We start from the raw sequence: 24,510 nt of genomic DNA, 5'->3' as shown, positions 1-24,510 counted from the left end.
AGGCTGCTTCAGGGCCTCTAACGCACTATCTAAGGAAGAAATATTTGACGTTAAAAATCACGCTAAAAATAAATCAAAAACAAAGAAAATCATAAGAAAACCACACACATACACACACACATTTATAGAATGTTGGGGGAGTAACGTGAGCATTCTTTACACAGTGTGCACACGCTATAAGAGGAGTTTGCACAACTCTCAGTGAACAATATTTTTTCACAAATGACAGCCCACCCTAAGGGCCTGTAAGAGCCCAGAGATGCAAAGTTACCGAGGACTGTAGTTAATAACGGGAACTTAACAAATTTAACTATGATCTGTGTTATAAAGAAATAGATAAGAACTATTATGTGTGCTTGCAGAATATTCTACAATCAATTTTCTGTTTGGAAAATCATCTGTAGGTCTCAAAAACTTTTTTGTGGACATGTGCCCACACCTGGTTGTCTTGACTAGATGGACCTCTTCCTCCTCCACCTTACCCACTGCCTATTCAAAGAATGCACACCAGGTTTTCTGGAGGTAATGAGGGGACTAGAATCTAGACTAATGAGCCTGAGTTGAGGAACTATACGATGGGAGACTAACACCTTTTTTTTTTACAAACCCTATTTGCACTTGATCATTGTATAAACTGGCATTTTAATGTTTATCTTCTATAAATGTCTAAGTCCCCATTGTCAAAACTGCGACATGCATGTGTCAAACCCAACTGCGTGGAAAATGTAAGGGGATGTGGTCTGGGCATGCTTTGGGTGGGGCAAGGGGGTGACAATTTTATGGGCATTTTATTACCCATTTCAGAAGAGGACTAAGGAGGGAGTTCTATAAATGGTGCTAAAAATCAGCACTGAAAAAAATCAGGTGCCTTAAGCAGTGTGCACTAATTTGACCATGCAGTCAAACTGCACACACAACTTAATTGATTAGCAAACCAGTCAGTGCTGATAATTGGTACTTAACAACCAATTAGTGGTACTAATTGGCTATAATTAGAATTTATGCACACAACCTTTTAGGTGTATTTTATAACATGATACGTGTAAATTCTAATGTGCACAGCTGAAAAGGGGGCTTGGTCATGGGTGTGGAATGGATGGGTTGTGGACATTCCTGAAAACAATGCTCACTGTTATGGAATTCACCTGATCTGAGCCTAACTTAGGCATAGGTATTTAGGCCTGGTTTTAGGTGACCTAAATGGGTGTGCCTAAATTTTAGATGCAAGAACGGCACATGTGCATATTCTATAAAGTACGCCTAACTTTAGGCATAGTTTATAGGACAGCGCTAAGTGTGTGGTTTTACGATGCTGATTTTTCAGGTGCCATATACAGAATTTGGCCCTAAGTGCATGTGCCCTTTATATAACCATACTTAGCGCTGATTCCCGTGCTTAACTAAAGCACCAAACTCACACTAATTAAGCACGCTGAGGCCATATTCTATAATTCTGCACGCAACTTTTCAGAATACTCCTGACACCCATGGCCATGCCCTCTTTTGAGTTATGCACAAGTAGAGTTTGGCGCCATGCATTAAAGAATAGTGCACTGTCGGATGCACATACAAATTTTAATGAGTGCCAAGTAAGAACAATGATGGGTTGTTAGCACCCAATTATTGGCTCATTACTTAATTATTTTGCGCATTCACAGTTTTGAGTGTAATTCTGGATGCCATATATATAGAATCTAGGGGTAAATATGTATGTCCTAAAAGATTGGCATCAGGAACATTTAAGATTTAATAAACAGCTGCTATTAAACAACATTCTATTGGAAGGATTCAGGAGGTTGTCTCCTTAATCCCCCAAAATACCAAACTGGCAAGGGAAACATCATTTTTTTGCCAGCCTGAAATGTCATACCCAGCTCCATGACAGCTGTATGCAGGTCCCTAGAGCAGTTTTTAGTGGGTGCAGTGCACTTCAGGCAGGTGGACCCAGGCCCATCCTCCCCTACCTGTTACACTTGTGGTGGTAAATGGGAGCCCCTCCAACCCCCCCCCCAAAAAAAAACACTGTACCCTCATGTAGGTGCCCCCTTCAACCCATAAGGGCTATGGTAGTGGTGTACAGTTGTGGGGAGTGGGTTTTGGGGGGATTTGGGGGGCTCAGCACATAAGGTAAGGGAGCTATGCACCTGGGAGCTATTTTTGAAGTCCACTGTAGTGCCCCCTAGGGTGCCCAGTTGATGTCCTGGCATGTGAGGGGGACCAGCGTACTACAAATGCTGGCTCCTCCCACAACCAAATGCATTGGATTTGGCCGGGTTTGAGATCGCCGCCATTAGTTTCCATTATCGCTGAAAACCAATGCCGGCCATCTCTAAAGCCGGCCCAAATGTTGAGATTTGGCCGGCTCCGACCGTATTATCGAAACGAAAGATAGCCGGCTATCTTGTTTCAATAATACGGTCGGGACGCCGCTTTACGGAGCTGGCCTTGAAGATGGCCGGCCCCATTCAATTATGCCCCTCCACGTTGCCATTGTACAACACAACCAGGTATGTGTCACACATCATCAGTTATGTGCTGACTTTGAATACATTGATATGTTTACTTTTCAAAACTAGATGTTTATGTTACATGCACCTGGTACATATACATCTATCTCTGCTGTATTTTAGAACAGGCTCTATGTCAGAAGATTCTGTTATAAAATAGTGGTGAAAGTTGAGATGTACTGACTTGCACTTCTCAATTCCGACTAATACAACCAGTCTAAAATGGGGTAAAAATGTGTTTTCGCTTTCTTTTTTGAAAAATGTATGGCTGTAGCATTGTCTTAAAAATAAGATTTTGGGAACAATTTATACAAAATTCAAGTTAATGTGTTCACTTGGTTTCTTATAACTGCCTCTTTATATAAAAAAAAAATGTATGGGTGATTTTACTGTTCAGTTATCAGAGGCATTCACCTAAGTTAATTTATCTGCTTGATTTACCACACCTTTTAGACCTGCTTAATGTTATTGTCACATTTGCAACCCTCTAATGAGATACAACAATGAACATTAATGGCCTAGTAGATGTTCACTGCTAGAAATGAATGAGAACAAGAATCTCTTTCATAATCACAAGAAGTAAATCAGCTGATTGAATTGGAATTAGTTTGATATAGTTAAGAGATTTTGAGGGTGTGTGTGGGGTTGCAGATGCATTTGTTTTGAGATTGATGCTGATGAATAAACCATTTATAAAGTTTTACCATAAGAATCTAGTAACTTGAATTTATACACTTCCTTTTATGTCTGATTTGAACAGAAAGGTTTCTTGTCCCATTAGTATGCTTGTAGCAGCATAGCTAGTGGCTGGTTGCAGGACCTCATGAAAATGTGGCACACGTACACACACAGGTTGTAGGTTAAAGTCAGAAGTACTTTATTTATATACACCAAAAGGCTGTAATCAGCTCTATTATTTCAAGGCTTAGTCCTTTTAAGTAGAATCTCTTTCTCACTCATAATATAGTCGCAGTTACTACTCTTCATGGGGCTGGCTCCTAGCCAGGCCCAAACACTATGGCAGCTAATGCTGTCTCAAGTTCCTTCTAGAAACACACACCAAATCCATATACTTTAAGAATATTCTTCAAGGTTTTCTCCTACCTTGACAGTCTTCTGCCCATGTATAATCAACTCCTGGAGGCTGACAATTACTTACAGCCCCCACCCTCCCGCAGAGAAACTCTTAGGCTCAAGCCACACCTCTTCTTTCAAGACTGTAGCCTTCTCTCTCTCTCTCTCTCTCTTTCTCTCACTCTCTGTATTGCTGCTCGTACAGGGCTACTCCCTAGATGCTTCTTGACTTGGTCCTCTCTCGCTACTCCCTTGGAGACCTCTTGCCTGGAAGCCTCCTTGATCTGTTCTACATCAGGGCCATTAACCATCTCCCTGCATGAGCCCTGCTCCTCTGACTCAGCAGGTATAACTCCACCCGTCCTAAGTTGGCTCACTGTCAGGCTTATTTTCGAAAGAGAAGAGCGCCCATCTTTTGACACAAATCAGGAGATGGGCATCCTTCTCTCAGGGTCGCCCAAATCGGCATAATCAAAAGCCGATTTTGGGCTTCCCCAACTGCTTCCCATCGCGGGGACAACCAAAGTTCCCGGGGGCGTGTCAGAGGCGTAGCGAAGGCGGGATTGGGGCATGCCTAACAGATGGGCATCCTCAAGCGATAATGGGAAAAAAAGGGCGTCCCTGATGAACACTTGGCCAACTTTACTTGGTCCTTTTTTTTTATGACCAAGCCACAAAAACGTGCCCTAAATGACCAGATGACCACCGGAGGGAATCGGGGATGACCTCCCGTGACTCCCCCAGTGGTCACTAACCACCTCCTACCCCCCCCCCAAAAAAAAAAACAACTTTAAAAACTTTTGTCTTTTTTTTTTTTTTAGAGTATGGGTGAAGGACCTCCTTCGCTATGCCTCTGTCCCTGCAACGGCAGTTGAGGATGTCCTTTGCTATTTATTTATTTAGATTTTATTTAGATTCAGTAGAAGCTCAAGGTGAGTTACATTCAGGTACACTGGATATTTCTATGCCTTCGTCCCTGCAACGGCAGTTGAAGACGTCCTTCAATATGCCTCCGTCCCTGGGATGGGAGTTGAAGACGTCCAAAATGTGGATGTTTGTGAGAAGGATGTCCATGCCTGGATGTTTCTGTGAGAAGGACATCCAGTGGGATTTAAACCAGCCACCTCTGGACTGCAAAATTTATTTATTTATTTATTTATTTATTTATTTATTTATTTATTTATTTTATTTATTTGTTGCATTTGTATCCCACATTTTCCCTCCTATTTGCAGGCTCAATGTGGCTTACAATGTATCATTATTGGTAGATAATAAATATACCTAAAAGTTAGGTGTTCTTACTTAAACCAGCCATAGAGCATCTCAGGTGTAAGTGAGAGCATTTTAAGGGCGTAGCCAGATACACAATTTTGGGCAAGCGTGAGCCCAAAGTGGGTGGACATGACAGCCCTGCCCCCAACTCCCCCACCCCCCATTTGGCATCTCATAAACAGGACGTTGTATCAGAGGGAAGGCTCGGGCCGGTGAGAATAGTGGGAATGTGTTGCTGCTGAGCCTTCCAAAGTGGGAAGGCCTGTGCCCACCTGTGTCTATGCCAGTGGAGCATCTAAGTGCAGCAGAAGCACTCATAACTTACAATATTCTGTAAGTTGTGTGTGTATGTGGGAGATCCGCCTATGTAACACAGATGCTCTACCCCTGGCTACATCCTCTTTGTAAATATGTTCTATGTAAGTTTAGTGTGTTTTTGCAGAATAGCGCTTGGGCACCATGCTGGCCTATATGCGACTGTATGTACATATATGACAGTATTCTAAATATTTACTTGCACAATGGGTGCAAAAATGATAGTGCCTAGGTTATAGAATTGCCCCAATTATTCTTTTTTTTTTTTTTTTAATAGAACTGGTTTAGGTAGACATCATTGTAGATTTTAATTATCAATATCTTGGAAAGAGAGCCCACGGGCTAGGAATCTGAGAACTATGGGGGTCGTAACACTGAACGTTGACCTAGGGCACTCTTGCACCTACCCTGCTTATTGCAACTCTTCCCACCCCTCTGTACAAATAGCAGCTGCAAAGTATGCGGTGCTTCCCATATGCACATTTTGTAGTTGCTAATTTTTAAAGAGAAATAAGTGGCTAATTTCACTTTCATAATTTGTGGGAGAAATACCCATTAAAATCTTCTATGTATTTGCAACTACCCAAGCGTTTTGAGAACTTTCCCCCTAAGAGTTATGCACAGCTCCTTATTATGATTAAAAATATTCGAACCCTTGCTCTACCCAGCTATCAATTGGTAAGTCAATTAAAAATAAAATAATTGACACTGTCTTTAATAGTGTCACAGCACATCACTCTCTTTCCTGACATTAAATATTTTATCCCTTTCTAATTTGGCCCAGACATTTATAAATGGAAATGACATCCAATGCACGTAGCGAGGGGCAAGAAGATAAAGAACTGACTAAATAATGTTATGCCTGAGGAGAGCTGTAGCAAGAGGTCAACTTACATTTTATTCTGCTTGAAAGCGACAGTAAAACAATTGTTTCACCCTTCAAGGAATGCTGTGGTTTAAGTGATGCTAAGATTTGTTAGAAAAAATAAATATGCCTTTTACATCCGAAGATCAAAGTGCCAATTGCCTCTCAAAAAATGGGTTATATTTAAACAAACTGTTTAAATGTTTTCTTTTATATTGGCTAGGGCTTGTAATACACACAAGGCAAATAGGGTTTCTAATGTACTTCACAATACTTGAGAGCATTTGAGCTGTGGAGATCAGGCTACTTCTTAACAGCACAAATATAGTGTTGAAGCGAGGAGACAAGGGGCCCAAAACATGGCAGATATGGAACCTACTCATTTACAGTGAGTAAGATTTGGGTAGGGGACAGGTAAACTAGAGGGATGAAGAGGGACAGAAGAGCAGGACGGAGGGTGGAGGTGTGAGAGATGATGGGCAGTAGTTGGGGTTAGTATTAGTTGTGGGGATTTTTACTTTCATTTTGATTTGGTCATGGTTCAGAGTTGGTGAGGATGAAGTACAGACTTGTTTCCGCTGTGGCAGCAGTTACTATTTTGACATCTGAGGCCCAAGTCATGATGTTGCCCAGGAAATCTCAACCTGCAGGGAAGAGTAATAGAAACTAGGTCAGAAGCAGTTGGTTCTATGACTAAGGGATTACTCTTTGCCTTACTTTGAATACCATGCCTGTGATCTAGAGGAATAGGCAGGGCCATGCCTAGGGTCTCTGGCGCCCTCCTGCAGACTATAAGTTGGCACCCTCCCCCCCCCCCCCCCCCCCGGTGTGGCACAAGATGCAAAGGAAATAGTTGAAAGATGGGGTGCATCTCTGTGGATTGCTCAACAAATAGATCACAAATAATTTTTTATGATTTTTAACCGTGAAAATGATCGCTCACCACTTGCCACACTGACAGGAATTGTCAGCAATATTCTTAGAAACAAATTGCTATACATTTTCAAAATAAGATAGCAGATGTAAATTCTCAAAGTGGACATATTCCAAATGCTAAAATGAAAATAAAATGATTTTTTTCTACCTTTGATGTCTGGTGACTTTCTTTTTCTGATCATGCTGGCCCAGTATCTGATTCTGCTGCTAACTGCCCTCTTAACTCTGTTTCCAGGGCTTCCTTTCAATTTATTTCTTTACTTTCCTCCTTTCTTCTTCATTTCTTGCTCTATATCCATATCCAGCAAGTTCTCCTCTCTCCCTAGGTCCTGGCCTCCCATCCATGTCCATCCATGTCCATCCTTGTCCCTCTCTGCCCTTCCTTCCTCCATCCATAGCCAGCAATTCTCCTCTCTCCCTTCCCCTTCATTTCCAGCAATTTCTCCTCTCCCTGGGCCCTGCCCTCCCATCCATGTCCATCCATGTCATCTCTGCCTTTCCCTCCTCCATCCATAGCCAGTAATTCTCCTCTCTCCCCTCCCCTCCATTTCTACCAATTTGTCCTCTCCCTGGGCCCTGCCCTCCCATCCATGCCTCTCTGCCCTTCCCTTACCTCAGCTCCGTGCCCTGGGGCCTTTAAATCTTTTACCTCTGGTCGCAGCAGCGTCAGTGAAAGTGCTGCCGACGTCTCCCTTCCCTCTGCACTCATTGGTTCCCTCAGTGTCCCGCCTTCTTCTGACATCAGAAGAAGGGGGGACACTGAGGGAACCAACGAGCGTGAAGGGAAGGGAAGGGAAACGTCGGCAGTGCTTTCACTGATGCTGCTGCGACCGTTAGAGCCTCGGAGGTAAAAGGTTTAAAGGCCTCGGCGGCGCGGAGCTCAGGTAAGTGGCGAGGGTAACCACCGTGGTGGCGCCCTCCAGAGGTTGTGGTGCTTACCCTGCTTACCGTATTGGCACGGCCCTGGGAATAGGCCTGCTCACTACCATGTGCATTTCAGACCTTCCTGCTTCATTCCATGCTCTGTTCACATTACCACACCCCTCCCCTCTGTCCCACTCACTTCCCTGAATCTTACCCTTCTATCTTTATTTCTTATTAATGATACATCTTTGCACCCCTAGGATAACAGTTATTTATGTAACCTGAGCCCCGGAGGGGTCTCCTCTTCTGCTACACGGTACCCCCACCAGGTCAGTCATGCAAACAAAAGGATAGCAATAGAGCACATGCCAGGACTGAAGGGAAACTCCAGTAGGCGGGAGGGGGGGTTCCATCACCATCACTCAGTCCCTTTGAAGTCTCACACAAAGAAATCCACTTACACACCTGCTTTGAAAAGAAAATCCCAGTTTTACAGGGTAAAAAACAACAACCAATCTTTACCAATTCAAACAGGTTACAACTTATAAAATAGAAAAATAGCCTTAACAGATTTCACTGGAATGAAGTGGATGTCATGACCCACACATGGCATTTACTCCCTTTAAAAGATCGGTACCCAAATTAGACGCCGATTGGCAATTTCAGTGCCAAAATAAGGAAGTACATAAACACAATTCTATAAAAGCTCAAATTGGACATGGAACTTGCCTACTGAGCCTAATTTTACACGTTGAAAAAAGAGGCAGAGAGTGGGTGGACCATGGGTGTATCATAAAAATCAGTGCAGAAATCGTATTCTAGAAATGGTGCAGATCATGAAATCACCAAAGATCTGTGTGGTGTCACAATCTGCACCACTTATCTACTATTAACAGTGCTTAAGTCCATTTGTATTTGTGTTTTGGGACTCAGAAACTCTGTTGGAGTGCTCTACTGTATTTTTGATGTTATTTCACAATTTTGGTGAGTGCTTAGACTTTACCTTAAACTCAGTTTACCTGTATCGTGTCTTTGCTACTCCTGCCTACTCTTATTGCTGATTCATGCTCCTTTCATCTACCATTTGACCTTGTATCCATTTCCTGCACCCCTGTCTCCTTGTCGGAGCTCAACATTTTTGCACTGAGTATATTATAAAGTGGCAATTATACAGTGACTGAATGCAGAAATATCGTCCATTTCCATGCCCAGCACTTCAGCACCAAAATTATTAGAATAAGGTGCACATTTATGCGCTTGACTGTGATTTGGTGTGGTTTTTCCCACTTTATGTTGTGTTATACTATTTATTATTCTTATATTGTACAGACATAGGTGTTCCTTAGCTTCATCTGTGCTTCTGTAGGATAGTTCACCCTTTCTTAGAGGACCTTTAACTGCATCTATAGAGATTCCAAGGTTGGCCCATCCCAAAGCAGGAGATTTACCTATTGTGGATTAAAAACTGGTTAAAAGAGAGAAAACAGAAAATAATAGAGAAGGGTAGATAATGGGGCTCCTCAGGGGTCTATACTGGAACCACTGCTTTTTAACATATTTATAAATGATCTAGAGATGGGAATAACTAGTGAAATAATTAAATTTGCTGATGACACACAAGTTTTTAAAGCACAAGAGGATTGTGAAAAGTTGCAAGAGGACCTTACAAGATTGGGAGACTGGACATCCAAATGACAGATGACATTAGTGTGAACAAGTGCAATGTGATGAGAAACCCAAACTATAGCTACATGATGCAAGATTCCACATTAGGAATCACCACACGGGACAAGAATCTAGGTGTCATTGATGATATGTTGAAACCCTCTGCTCAGTGTGCAGTGGCAACTTATAAAGAAAATAGAATGTTAGGAATTATTAGGAAAGGAATGGAAAACAAAAAATGGGAATATTATAATGCATTTGTATCACTCCATGGTGCAATTGCACCTTGAATACTGTATGCAATTCTGGTCACCACATCTTAAAAAAATATAGTGGAATTAGAAAAGGTACAGAGAAGGGTGGCAAAAATGATAAAGGGTATGGGATGACTTCCCTATGAGGAAAAACTAAAGCACCAGGACTCTTAAGCTTGGAGAAGAGACGGCTGAGGGGAGATATGATAGAGGTCTATAAAATAATGAGTGGAGTGGAACAGGTAGAGGTGAATAGCTTGTTTATTCTTCCAAAAATGCTAGGACTAGGGGGCTTGCAATGAAGCTACTAGGTAGTAAATTTAAAACAAACTGGAGATAATATTTCTTCACCTAACGTAGTTAAATTCTGGAATTTGTTACCAGAAAATGTGGTAAAAGTAGTTAGCATAGCAGGGTTTATAAAAAGGTTTGGATTATTTCCTAAACAAAAAGTCCATAAGCCATTATTAAGATGGACTTAGGAAAATCTGCTGCTTAGTTCTTGGCTATGCAGCATAAAATGTGTTTTTTTTATTTTTGACATTTGTACCTCACATTTTCCAAACAACATTGTTTCAATGTGGCTTACAATGATAATAGAGCAGTTACATAGTTGTTTTTACAAATAATACAGGGCAAACTAATGGTAGAGAGCAGGCTAACCACACGTATCACTAGTACATATCAGGTTGAAGAAGAGATGAGTTAACTTGAGCTGTGACATGAGTTTCTATTTGAGTCTTCATAGAAGTACTTCTATGAAGACTCAAATAGAAACTCATGTCACAGCTCAACTCAACTCTATCTAAACTCTATCTAAACTTTCGCAAACACCTCAAAGCTTTTTTCTTCAGTATTTCTTGAAGAAAAAAGCTTTGAGGTGTTTGCGAAAGTTTAGATAGTTGTTTATGTACCTTAAGTCTTTTGTGAGTAAGTTCCAACTCATAAGTACATAAGTACATAAGTAATGCCATGAAAAGACCAAGGGTCCATCGAGCCCAGCATCCTGTCCACAACAGCGGCCAATCCAGGCCAAGGGCACCTGGCAAGCTTCCCAAACGTACAAACATTCTATACATGTTATTCCTGAAATTGTGGATTTTTCCAAGTCCGTTTAATAGCGGTTTATGGACTTGTCCTTTAGGAAACCGTCCAACCCCTTTTTAAACTCTGCTAAGTTAACCGCCTTCACCACTTTCTCCGGCAACGAATTCCAGAGTTTAATTACACGTTGGGTGAAGAAAAATTTTCTCCGATTTGTTTTAAATTTATTACACTGTAGTTTCATCGCATGCCCCCTAGTCCTAGTATTTTTGGAAAGCGTGAACAGACGCTTCACATCCACCTGTTCCACTCCACTCATTATTTTATATACCTCTATCATGTCTCCCCTCAGCCGTCTCTTCTCCAAGCTGTATAGCCCTAGTCTCCTTAGTCTTTCTTCATAGGGAAGTCGTCCCATCCCCGCTATCATTTTAGTTGCCCTTCGCTGCACCTTTTCCAATTCTACTATATCTTTCTTGAGAAGCGGCGACCAGAATTGAACACAATACTCAAGGTGCGGTCGCACCATGGAGCGATACAACGGCATTATAACACCCTCACACCTGTTTTCCATACCTTTCCTAATAATACCCAACATTCTATTTGCTTTCTTAGCCGCAGCAGCACACTGAGCAGAAGGTTTCAGTGTGTTATCGACGACGACACCCAGATCCCTTTCTTGGTCCGTAACTCCTAACGTGGAACCTTGCATGACGTAACTATAATTCGGGTTCTTTTTTCCCACATGCATCACCTTGCACTTGCTCACATTAAACATCATCTGCCATTTAGCCGCCCAGTCTCCCAGTCTCGTAAGGTCCTCTTGTAATTTTTCACAATCCTGTCGCGATTTAACGACTTTGAATAACTTTGTGTCATCAGCAAATTTAATTACCTCGCTAGTTACTCCCATCTCTAAATCATTTATAAATATATTAAAAAGCAGCGGTCCTAGCACAGACCCCTGAGGAACCCCACTAACTACCCTTCTCCATTGTGAATACTGCCCATTTAACCCCACTCTCTGTTTCCTATCCTTCAACCAGTTTTTAATCCACAATAGGACATTTCCTCCTATCCCATGACCCTCCAATTTCCTCTGTAGCCTTTCATGAGGTACCTTGTCAAACGCCTTTTGAAAATCCAGATACACAATATCAACCGACTCCCCTTTGTCCACATGTTTGTTCACTCCTTCAAAGAATTGAAGTAAATTGGTCAGGCAAGATTTCCCCACACAAAAGCCATGCTGACTTGGTCTCAGTAATCCATGTCCTCGGATGTGCTCTGTAATTTTGTTTTTAATAATAGCCTCTACCATTTTCCCAGGCACCGACGTCAGACTCACCGGTCTATAATTTCCCGGATCTCCCCTGGAGCCTTTTTTAAAAATGGGTGTTACATTGGCCACCCTCCAATCTTCCGGTACCACGCTCGATTTTAAGGATAAGTTGCATATCACTAGCAGTAGCTCCGCAAGCTCGTTTTTCAGTTCTATCAGTACTCTAGGATGAATACCATCCGGTCCAGGAGATTTGCTACTCTTCAGTTTGCCGAACTGCCCCATTACGTCCTCCAGGTTTACCGTGAAGTCAGTAAGTTTCTCCGACTCGTCCGCTTGAAATACCATTTCCGACACCGGTATCCCACCCAAATCTTCCTCGGTGAAGACCGAAGCAAAGAATTCATTCAGTCTCTCCGCTACGTCTTTGTCTTCCTTGATCGCCCCTTTTACCCCTCGGTCATCCAGCGGCCCAACCGATTCTTTTGCCGGCTTCCTGCTTTTAATATACCGAAAAAAATTTTTACTATGTTTTTTTGCCTCTAATGCTATCTTTTTTTCATACTCCCTCTTGGCCTTCTTAATCTGCGCCTTGCATTTGCTTTGACACTCCTTATGCTGTTTCTTGTTATTTTCAGACGGTTCCTTCTTCCATTTTCTGAAGGCGTTTCTTTTAGCCCTAATAGCTTCCTTCACCTCACTTTTCAACCAGGCCGGGTGTCTTTTGGACTTCCGTCTTTCTTTCTAATTTGCGGAATATGTATGGCCTGGGCCTCCAGGATGGTATTTTTGAACAGCGTCCACGCCTGTTGTACAGTTTTTACTCTCTCAGTTGCCCCCCTAAGTTTTTTTTTTACAGTTCTTCTCATTTTATCATAGTCTCCTTTTTTTAAAGTTAAACGCTAACGTATTTGACTTTCTGTGTACAGTTACTTCAAGGTCGATGTCAAAACTGATCATATTATGGTCACTGTTATCAAGCGGCCCCAGTACCATAACGTCCCTCACTAGATCATGCGCTCCACTAAGGACCAAGTCTAGAATTTTTCCTTCTCTCGTCGGCTCCTGCACCAGTTGCTCCATAAAGCTGTCCTTGATTTCATCAAGGAATTGTATCTCTGTAGCATGTCCCGATGTTATATTTACCCAGTCTATATTTGGATAATTGAAGTCACCCATTATTATCACATTGCCCATTTTGTTCGCGTCTCTGATTTCTTTTATCATTTCTGTGTCTACCTGCTCATCCTGGCGAGGTGGACGGTAGTACACTCCTATCACCATTTTTTTCCCTTTTATACATGGAATTTCAACCCACAGTGATTCAAAGGTGTGATTTGTGTCCTGCTGAATTTGTAATCTATCTGAGTCAAGGCTCTCGTTAATATACAATGCTACCCCTCCACCAGTCCGGTCCACCCTATCATTACGATATACTTTGTACCCCGGTATGACAGTGTCCCACTGGTTATCCTCCTTCCACCAGGTCTCAGTAATGCCTATTATATCCAATTTTTCATTTAGTGCAATATATTCCAACTCTCCCATCTTATTTCTTAGACTCCTAGCATTTGCATATAGACATTTCAGAGTATGTTTGTTGTTCTTATTTGCATGATGCTTAGTACCCGACACTATTGATTTGACATCTTTTGTCTGATCTTTAGTTGTATTTAAGGGCACCTGGCCTACCATGGTCTGTTGTGCAACCTCACTATCCAGAAACCCTATCTTCCCTGTTTGTGAGGTATCTTTGCAAGATACCTTTTCCCGAACCATGCGCTTTTGAGCGACTGTCGGCCTTCCCCCCATTTCTAGTTTAAAAGCTGCTCTATCTCCTTTTTAAATGCCGACGCCAGCAGCCTGGTCCCACCCTGGCTGTTAGATTCTATCTGTTAATGCTGTGGTACAAGGCTTTTAAAACTAAGTGGAAAAGACTATGGAGATTAGCTGTTTTCTGTTAGCTGTTGAAATTTGCTTTTTAAGATTGCCTAACACTAACCTACAATCCCTCCTTTAAACCCAATCTTTAAGTTCCCAAAGCACCAGCAAAGTAGCGTTCACTTACCAGAGAAATGTCCTCTTCTCTCAGAACTTCTCAGAAAGTAGGGTAGGAGAAGCCCACGGAGTAGATTAATTTGTATCTGCTTTACTCTTTGGGATCTTGCCAGGAACTTGTGACCTGGATTGGCCACTGCTGGAAATAGGATACTAGGCTTGATGGCCCTGTGGAGGGGCATAATCAAATGGCGCCGTCCAAATAGACGGCCGGCCATCTATTTGGCTGGCGCCGCATACAGCGGTCCCGAACCGTGTTATCGAAAAAGATGGCTGGCCATCTTTCGTTTCGATAATATGGTTGGGGCCGGCCAAATGTCAGAGATCGCCAGGTTTGAGATGGCCGGCATCGGTTTTCGCCGATAATGGAAACTAATGCCGGCGATCTCAAACCCGGCCAAATTCAAGGCATTTGGTCATGGGAGGAGCCAGCATTTGTAGTGCACTGGTCCCCCTGACATGCCAGGACACCAACCAGGCACCCTAGGGGGCACTGCAGTGGACTTCAAAAATAGCTCCCAGGTGCATACCTCCCTTACCTTGGGTGCTGAGCCCCCCAAATCTCCCCCCAAACCCACTCCCCACAACTGTACACCACTGCCATAGCCCTTACAGGTGAAGCGGGTACCTATATGTGGGTACAGTGGGTTTTGGGGTTTTTTGGAGGGCTTAACATTTACCACCACAAGTGTAACAGGTAGGGGGGTAGGCCTGGGTCTACCTGCCTGAAGTGCACTGCACCCACTAAAACTGCTCCAGGGACCTGCATACTGCTGTCAGGGAGCTGGGTATGACATTTCAGGCTGGCATAGAGACTGGCAAAAAATATATATTTTTGGGGGGGGGTAGGAGGGGGTTGGTGACCACTGGGGGAGTAAGGGGAGGTCATCCCCGATTCCATCCGGTGATCATTTGGTCAGTTGGGGCACCTTTTTGAAGCTTGGTCCTGAAAAAAAAGGGACCAAGTGAAGCCTGCGAAATGCTCGTTAAGGCCGGCTTTTTTTTCCCATTATCAGGTGAAGCCGGCCATCTCAAATCACGCCCCGTCCCGCCTTCGCTACCCTACCGACATGCCCCCTTGAAGTTTGGCCGGCTCAGCGACGGAAAGCAGTTGGCACCGGCCAAAATCGGCTTTCGATTATACCGATTTGGCAGGGTTCAGGAGATCGCCGGCCATCTCCCGATTTGTGTCGGAAGATGGCCGGCGATCTCCTTTGAAAATGAGCTGGTTAGTCTGTCCCAGTATGGCAATGGTTATGTACCACCACTATGCTGGAGATTGAAGGCCAATGAGTGAGATTTTTCTTGCTGGCCCCACCTATATTTAAAACGAGTTCTGGCAGACACACATTCCAAAAGCTGACAGATTCTACTCAATAAATAGAAAATAAAATTATTTTTCCTGCCTTTGTCATGAGGTAATTATTGTTCTAATGGTTTTGTTCCCAGTCTCTGGTTTCTGCTTTCCTCTTGTCTTCTCATAACTATCTAGCCAGAGATTCCTTATCCATTAGGTACTTTTTTTCTCTCCATGCCCACCATCCATCTTCTCTCTGTGTTCCTATCTATTCTACCCAGCATCACTCTTGTGTCCTTACCCCATCTTCCTGCCATGTTGAGCATCTCCCATCTCTGTGCCCTTATTCTTGTCCTATCCAACATATCTTTTCTGTGCCCCTACGTCCCCCTCCCCTCACGTGCCAGCATTTCTTCCTCTTTCCTCCTTCCCTTTCGTCTCCTCCCAAGCCTCCATCTCTCCCTCTCTCTCTCTTTCCTCCCTCTGTCCCCCTTCCCTGGGGCACTGTTCCCTCTAAGTTGAGCAGGAGCATCCACCTACAGTCCTACCAGTGGGGGGTTATAAGGTTGACAATAGTGGCCCTTGCCTTCTTCCTACCAAATCAGCTCTGACCAGCTCATCTTTCATCATTTTTTTCTCATAAGCACATAAGCACTGCCACGCTGGGAAAAGACCAAAGGTCCATCAAGCCCAGCACTCTGTCTCTGACAGCGGCCAATCCAGACCCTAAGAACCTGGCAAAAAAACCTAAATTTAATAATGATCAATGGACTTTTCCTTCAGAAATCTGTCAGACCCCCTTTAAACTGAGCAAGGCCAGCTGCCGCCACTACCTTCTCCGGCAATGAGTTCCAGAGTCTAACTACGTGCTGAGTAAAGAAAAACTTTCTCCGATTTGTTTTAAACCTACCACATTCTAATTTCATCTTGTGTCCCCTGGTTCTATTATTGTTAGAAAGCGTAAACAAACGCTTCACATCTGTCCGCTCTATCCCGCTCATTATTTTGTAAACCTCTATCATATTACCTCTCAGCCGCCTTCTCTCCAGGCTAAAGAGTCCTAGCCGTCTCCTCTATCTAAACTCCAGTCCTTTATCTCTTCCTTCTCTATATCCCACATTCTGTTAACACAGCTTTGTCAGACCTCTTAGATGCTGTGGTGCAGTTTCTATGTTTGGCAATTTTAGGAAATTAATTCATCATATTAATAATCTGATCATACACTATGACAGTTACTTCCTTTCCATGATTTCTGACTGTTATCTTCTACAATATGTTACTTTCCCCACATACTCAGCTGATCATATTCCTGATCTTGTCCTCTCTCACACTTATGATATGTTTAGCTTTTCTAAGCTTTCTGCTGTCCTTGTGCTGGGTTTGACTATTTTCTTATAATTTTAACTCTTGATTTCTCTCTCTCTTCTCTCACCCTAGCCCCACCCCTCCAGCCCACACATTCCGTGGTATCAAGTATCTTGACCCTGTCACCCTATAACCACTTTGTTCTTATGTTCCTCCAGACTTTGTCTCCTTACCATTACCATACCAAGTCATTTTGTAGGACTCTACACTTTGTTCTGCTATGGACAATTTAGCCCCTTTACTTGTGGCCTCCTCTACACAGTGCACCAGGCATCCCTGGCATTAGGGTAACCTACGTATGCTTAAAAGACAGTTGCATTGAGCAGAGAGGAGATGGTGGGTATTTCAAACCTCTGTCTTCCTCTGTCTTTACAAAGAACTGCTTTTTATTTACTGTATTCACCTCTGGAAACTTTGGTGCTAATACTATACTAATTTGATTAACAACTCTCTTAACTGTCCCAAACTACTGTTTTGTACCCTGGCTCAGCTTTCTTATATTGGATCTAAAGCTTCTATCCCTTCTCCTTTCTCTGTGGCTTCCTTTGCAACTTACTTTTCTGACAATAATTTTTCACTGAGAGCCCCATTTCTTGACTCTACCACATCCCTATCTCCTTTTTTTCTTGGGGACTGTTACCTACCTTGTATTACTTCTTTCTCTAACTCATGGCCAAAGTTTAATTTGGCTTCAAGACTGACAATCATACTTTAAATCCCATTCCTTTTTCTTGGTTAAAACTTCCTGTGCATGGCCTGAGAATACTTTATCTGTTTCTCTTCATTATCAACAACAGTATGTCCTCTGGCACTATTCTGTAGCCTTGAAAACAGCTTTCATCCATCCTATCTTGAAGGAACACAACCTAGACATATTCTCGCTGCTAATTACAGACCAATTTCTAATATCCCTTTCATATCTGAAATTGCAGAAAGATGTGTCCATGAGCAACTTCTTCAACATGTGGAATCATATCATGTTCTCCTCCATCCATGTCAGTCTGAATTCAGGCCAGACCATGGTACAGAAACAATTATAGCATCTCTTCATTCAGCCTTTGACTCCAGAAATGTTGCCCTAATCATTTCTCTTGGCCTGACTTTTGCTTTTGACCTTATTCTCATAGCCAAACTTTATTTTAGTGGTATTAGTGGTCATTTTCTCAGTTGATTCATGTCATGCCTCTATGAGCATGCCTTCTTTGTCTCTCTGCCCTCTTCTAACTCTCTCCTTCTCTCCTGGAATGTTGTGTCCTCAAGGCTCAGTCCTAGCTCTTCTCTTTGAGTACACCAAGGAATTATAATGTTATGCAAACTTTACTGAACTCTAGAAATCCAAACTTCAAGCATCCTTATGTACTGTCAGCATTTGGTTTAAGAGGTTTTTGTTTTAATCCAGCCAAGATTATTTGGTACAATCTTATTCACTATTCCAAAAACATCAGTTGATAACTTGAAATATATATACAAAATATACACTCCTCCTGCCCATCCCTTTGAGCTTTATAATCAAAGGCTGCTCCTGATGTCTTTTCTCAACTTCTGTTTCCCTCATGATCTCAGGATCAGAGATCTCTGTCTGTCTTCCTTCCAGCGATGTACCTTTCAGAGTTACACCCTGGCCTTGAACAGGCTTCCTCTGCTCTACTCCTGCTCCTAGGCTGGGTTCCTCTTGCCCTCCTGGAGCTCTATCATCATCACAGTTACTTCTTTTAAGTGAAGGAACTCCTCTTTATTTCAGCCTATGTTTATTCTGCCTTTCCAGGATACCCCTTCTCCCTCCTATGGTCCTGGTGGGAGTGAAGACAACCAATAACCACATGCACCAACACACAAGAGCCTGTATTGCCTTCAGACTCCAGTTTAACTATCTTTACCCCAACTGCAGAGGACTCAAATAGAAATCGGTATATGCATCCAGCTTCTCCTACATCTGCATGCAACAGTGGAACGCACTACCAAATGCCATAAAAACAACGTATGATCTGACAGTCTTCCGGAAGTTACTGAAGACTTACCTGTTCAAAGAGACTTATAAAAAGAATCCTTCATAAAGACATAACACTAAAACCAGTGGCGTAGCAAGGGCGGGGCGGTGGGGGTGGTCCGTCCTGGGTTTCAGCAGGTGGGGGGGGGGGTGCTCTGTTCCCGCTGCTCCCACCCTGCCTTTAAAAAAAAAAATTTGTGAAGCGGAGTCACAGGCAGGCAGCGCCTTGCGTCTGCCCTGCTTATAAAAGAAGTAAATCTTCTCGTCGTCCTCGGGCCTTTCTTCACTGTGTCCCGCCCTCATAGGAAGTTAACTCAGAAGAGGGCAGGACACAGTGAAGAAAGGCCTGAAGAGGACAAGAAGATTTACTTCTTTTACAAGCAGGGCAGACAGGAGGTGCTGCCTGCCTGCAGAGATGCTGGTTGCCGACGTTTCAAAGACTGTAAGGAAACCTGGATTTCTTTCTGTCTAGATTTGTATTATGCACAAGTTTAATGGCTTTAGTGTTGTATGTGTTCCCTTGGAGATGAAAGAGCTAATGAGACAAGTGAACTTTCTGAGACCCACTGTTTGATAAGGATTGGAGGTGCTGATTGAACGCAGTAGAAAAGCCCCCTCCAAAAAGAGCTGCCCCTGGGCCATAAATAATTCCACCTTAAATGTAGAAGCCCAAAGCTGACAGACTGATTACAAGAAAATAACTTAACCCTTGTGACTAGTGTGTTTTTTTTTAAAGGCAGGGTGGGAGCAGGAGAAGAGAGCTGTCTCTGGATGGAGCTCACTGGTAGGCAGGTCAGGTCGGGGTGGGGGTTCTCAGATAGGAGAGGAGAGGGGTGTTGTGGGGGTTCCCAGATGGGGAGGGAAGGGGTGGGGTGGCTGGAACTGGGGGCTGAAAAAAAAAGGGGCAGAGAGAGGGGACAGATCCTGGATGGAAGGGGGAATGAGAGTGAGGGCAGACCCTGGATGGATGGGAGAGGGAGGGCAAATGGTGGATTGAAGGGGCAGAGAGAAAGGGCAGACAGTGAATGGAAGGGGGAGAGAGAGAGGGCAGACAGGGGCAGATGTAGATGGAAGGGGCAGGGAGAGAGGGCAGACACTGGATGGGAGAGAGAGAACTAAGACAGATGCTGGATGTAAGGAAGACAGTGAAAAGAAGATGAGGAAAGCAGAAACCAGAGACAACAAACTGTAAATAAAATATATTTTTATTGTTTTGCTGCTCACTGTAGTGTTTAAGATGCTTTCCTTTTCCTTGTGTGATTCGTAGAAATGACTGCTTATGGTATGGTAGAATTGCTCTATAGGTCCTGAGTGTTTTGTATTCTCGGCATGCCTAGTACTAGATTTTGGAGGGGGGTGTTAAAAAATGACCAGCCCCGGGTGTCAACTACCCTAGCTACGCCACTGACTAAAACTGTACCAGAACAAGCCAACATTGAACTCTTTAATTTGGCTACTTTAATCATATTGTTATTATTGAATGTTATACTTTATCCTTGATCTCATATACCCGATATGAATTATTTATGTATTTATTTCTAATTAACTTGATATTTTATGCACCTTAATTGTAATAATACTCTGTACTCCTCATTCCGTTAATGGCGATCGCCATTGCGGCATAATGTAAGCCACATTGAGCCTGCAAAGAGGTGGGAAAATGTGGGATACAAATGCAGCAAATAAATAATAGACATCACATTCCATATAATGTTGCACTTTTTTATATACAGCTCAGGACTTTTATGGATCATTATTGATTCTACACAGTCCTGGTGCAGCTGATTTCTATTATTTTCATCTCTGCCAAACAAACCCAACTAACACCAATATTAGATGACCCCCCCCCCCCCCCCCCCCCCCCCCCCCCCCCCATCTCTTGCTTTTTTTCTTTTCTTCTTTACTTTCAAATTTTAGCCTGCTGGTACTGACTAAGTTATCCCACAAGGTTATAGTTCCACAAAGTGTTAGGACAGCTTTTTACCCCAACCAGACTTATATACATGACCTTTATAATTTCATGTATTTAGCACAAAATATCAACACTGAGTTCTAAAATTTAACTATGCCCTGGGGATGTCCCCAACCTTGCTGCCTTCTTTGGGGTCCTTTTACTAATCTGTGTTAGGTGCTAACGCATGTCTAACACAGCGAAAAATGGAGTACCTCAGGATGTGCTCAAGAGTCCTGTGGTAACTGAAATCTGCATACCCTAACTGTATGCAAAAAAATATATAATTTTTTGAGGGGGTGTGTCAGGGCAGAGAGTAGAAAGAGTACCCTAGTGGTTAGTGCAATGAGCTGAGAACCAGGGATACTGGGATCACTTCCAACTGCAGCTCCTTGTGACCCTGGGCAAGTCACTTAACCCTCCACTGCCCCAGATACAAAACTTAGGGCCCTGTTTACTAAGCTGCACTGTAGGCGTGCAAAGTTTTTAGTGCATGCTAAAAATTAGTGTGCGCCAATGATAGAGACACCCATTATATTCCTATGGATGTTTCTAGCGTTAGCGCACACTAAAACGTTTGTGTACCTACAGCGCGGCTTAGTAAACAGGTCCCTTAGATTGCGAGCCCACTAGGAACAGAAAATTTACCAGCATATATGTAAACTGCTTTGGTTATACCACAGAAAGGCGGCTTGTCAAATCCATGACTTTTTATCCCTTTACATTACCACTAACTGGTTAGTGCACGGATAATGCTGGAGCCCTTACTGTCTACAAAATGGATGGCAGTAAGTGCTCATGCAGTAATTTTGAAAAAATGGACTGCATTAGGGGCTTTTAGACCATTTAGTTATGTTTAAACAAATGAGTGATCTGCATGAAATAAAATATTTATTTTTATTATTTTGACTTATGAAAGCCATTTGTCCCTGAAACACGCTCAAAACAGAATAATCCATTTGTGCAAAAGAGATGAGGTAAAGATGTTATTCCATGTGCTCCAATGAAAGGAGAGTTTAATTTTACTTCCAATCTTTATAACACCAGGCTTCCCAAGGCAGATTACAACAACAGTGAAAATGAACCCATCAGTACACAGGATATCCTCACTGAAATTTGGCCATGTATAACTGTTTAAAGCTGTTTTAGTGATATTCAGTTTTTATTTCATGGTATTTACATCTACATATGGGACGCTTTCAAATACATTTAAAAGTTGTTGAATAAGTAAAAGAAAAAAAAATCTTGTGTTCTCCACCTTTTGAGGCACTGCCTATCCAACTGGTACAGCTTTTGACTTTTTACAGATGGACCACATAGATAGCTCTCCTCCCCCCCCCCCCCCCCCTTAGAAGGAACACTGCCTTGTACCATTGGTGACAGTAGCACATGGTCATTAATGCAAAAAAATAATTTACAGTCTTAGTAAAAATGACCTTAGTATGTGGGAAAGACCTGCTTAAGGGTACACTAAGGCCAGTTTAGTAAAGGGGCCCTCAATGTGTCTAAATGTTGGCACACATAGAGGGGCATAATTGAACGAAAACGCCTATCTCCATGGGCGTTTATCTCCGAGAACGGGTCCGTGAAGGGGCGGACCGAACCATATTTTCGAAAAAAATAGACGCCCATGTTTTATTCAACAATGCGTGAGCTGGGAGTTTTTGTTTTTCAGCGATAATGGAAAATGAAAGCGCCCAGCTCAAAAACGAATAAATCCAAGATATTTATTCGTGGGAGGGGCCAGGATTCGTAGTGTACTGGTCCCCCTCACATGCCAGGACATCAACCGGGCACCCTAGGGGGCACTTTTACAAAACCAACAAAACAGGTAAAAGAGCTCCCAGGTGCATAGCACCCTTCCCTTGTGTGTTGAGCCCCCCAAATCCCCCTCAAAACCCACTGCCCACAAGTCTACACCATTACTATAGCCCTAAGGGGTGAAGGGGGGCACCTACATGTGGGTACAGTGGGTTTGGGGGGGTTGGACGACTAATAAGCATTAAGCAGCACAATTGTAACAGGTAGGGGGGATGGGCCTGGGTCCGCCTGCCTGAAGTCCACTGCACCCCCTAACAACTCCTCCAGTGACCTGCATACTGCTGCCAGGGAGCTGGGTATGACATTTGAGGGTGAAAATAAAAATTTGTGAAACATCATTTTTTTGTGGTGGGAGGGGGTTAGTGACCACTGGGGGAGTCAGGGGAGGTCATCCCCGATTCCCTCCAGTGGTCATCTGGTCATTTAGGGCACTTTTTGGGGCCTTATTCGTGAAAAAACAGGGTCCAGAAAAAGTGTCCTAAATTCTAGCTAAAAACGCATACTTTTTTCCCATTATCAGTGAAATGCGCCCATCTTTGTTCGGCAGATAACCACGCCCCAGTTCCGCCTTCGCCACACCTCTGACACGCCCCCATCAACTTTGTCCGCATCCACAACGGAGTGCAGTTGAAAACGTCCAAAAATCGGCTTTCGATTATACCGCTTTATTCGGTTTTGTGAGATAAACGTCCATCTCCCGATTTAGGTCGGAACTTGGGCGTTTTTCTCGTTCGATTATAAGCAGGATAGCAAGTAATGAACACAAAATTTATCTGTTCATCAAAGGGAGATTTTCAACACTATAGATCTCTCTGGTTCACTCTCCAAGTTCTTCATCAAATCTTTTGAACATTGACCACTAAATTAATAAAGTTCCTTCTTTGGTCAGTAGACCAGAGAAGGGGATTTAATAGCCCTGGAACTTGCATTTTTAAAAAGTTGTTAATAGAGAATTCTTCACTATCCAGCTACTTCATTGGTTTTCCTCTAAGTAATAAAACATGTTAATTAAGAGCTGATATCTCCCACTTCAGTTGCATTTAATTCCAAGTTTCAGCCTGTTTTTTTTTTTTTTTTAATTTTAACCAACAACTCAATTGATGTGAAATAACTATCTGGTCAATTTATTCAGCCCTATCTTATTTGTATAATCTTTTGTTTTGTAACAGCTGAAGATGCTTGTGGAGGAACAATGAGAGGATCCAGTGGCATAATTTCCAGTCCCAGCTTTCCTAACGACTACCATAACAATGCAGATTGTACTTGGACCATTGTAATGGAACCCGGTGACACTATTTCACTCATATTTACAGATTTTCAGACTGAAGAAAAATATGATTATTTAGAAATAGAAGGCTCAGAGCCACCAACAATATGGTGAGTACGATTTTTTTTAAATTTTGGTTATTTTTTTAATTTATCTATTTACACAAGTTTTTGTAAACCACCTATATGTTACTGAAAACAGTTGACGTAGTTCACAAATGAAATCACCATTCAAAACTTCTTGTTTCCCATCCTCCATAATAAAATATTTAACACTTCCTGGTTACATTTTCCTTGATTCCTGATCTATCTTGACTCAGGGGCCCTTTTACTAAGAAGCGTAGGCACCTACATGCATACATCACGTGTTAAATTAGAATTACTGCCTGGCTACCGTGTGCCCCAGGCAGTAATTCTAATTTCTACAAGCGTCCAAAACATGTGGCAGAAAATAATTTCTATTTTCTACCGTGTGGCACTAACCGGGTGGTAATTGGTAGTCTACATGCGCTCACGATTACCACCCAGTTAACACATGAGACCTTACCACTAAGTCAGTGGGTGGCAGTAAGGTCTCAGGCCCAAAATGGACCTGCGCTGATTTTTATTTTGCTGCACGTCCATTTTCAGCAAAAAAGGCCTTTTTTTGCAGGCACACTGAAAAATGGACCTGTGCCAATACACACA

The 24,510-nt window shown here is 42.8% G+C and overlaps 1 protein-coding gene across 1 annotated transcript in view; it reads left to right on the top strand.

Annotated features, from left to right (window-relative positions):
* The window catches only part of CSMD3 (CUB and Sushi multiple domains 3), a 2,043,988-nt gene that overhangs the window by 390,485 nt on the left and 1,628,993 nt on the right, over nucleotides 1–24,510 (top strand). The window contains exon 5 of the mRNA XM_030189879.1: nucleotides 23,727–23,934. Coding sequence (XP_030045739.1) covers nucleotides 23,727–23,934 — 208 coding nt within the window. The remainder of the gene's footprint in view (nucleotides 1–23,726; nucleotides 23,935–24,510) is intronic.

Source organism: Microcaecilia unicolor, chromosome 1 (assembly GCF_901765095.1).
Source record: "Microcaecilia unicolor chromosome 1, aMicUni1.1, whole genome shotgun sequence".
Taxonomy (NCBI): Eukaryota; Metazoa; Chordata; class Amphibia; order Gymnophiona; family Siphonopidae; genus Microcaecilia; species Microcaecilia unicolor.
This window is presented reverse-complemented; position numbering and strand designations above follow the sequence as displayed.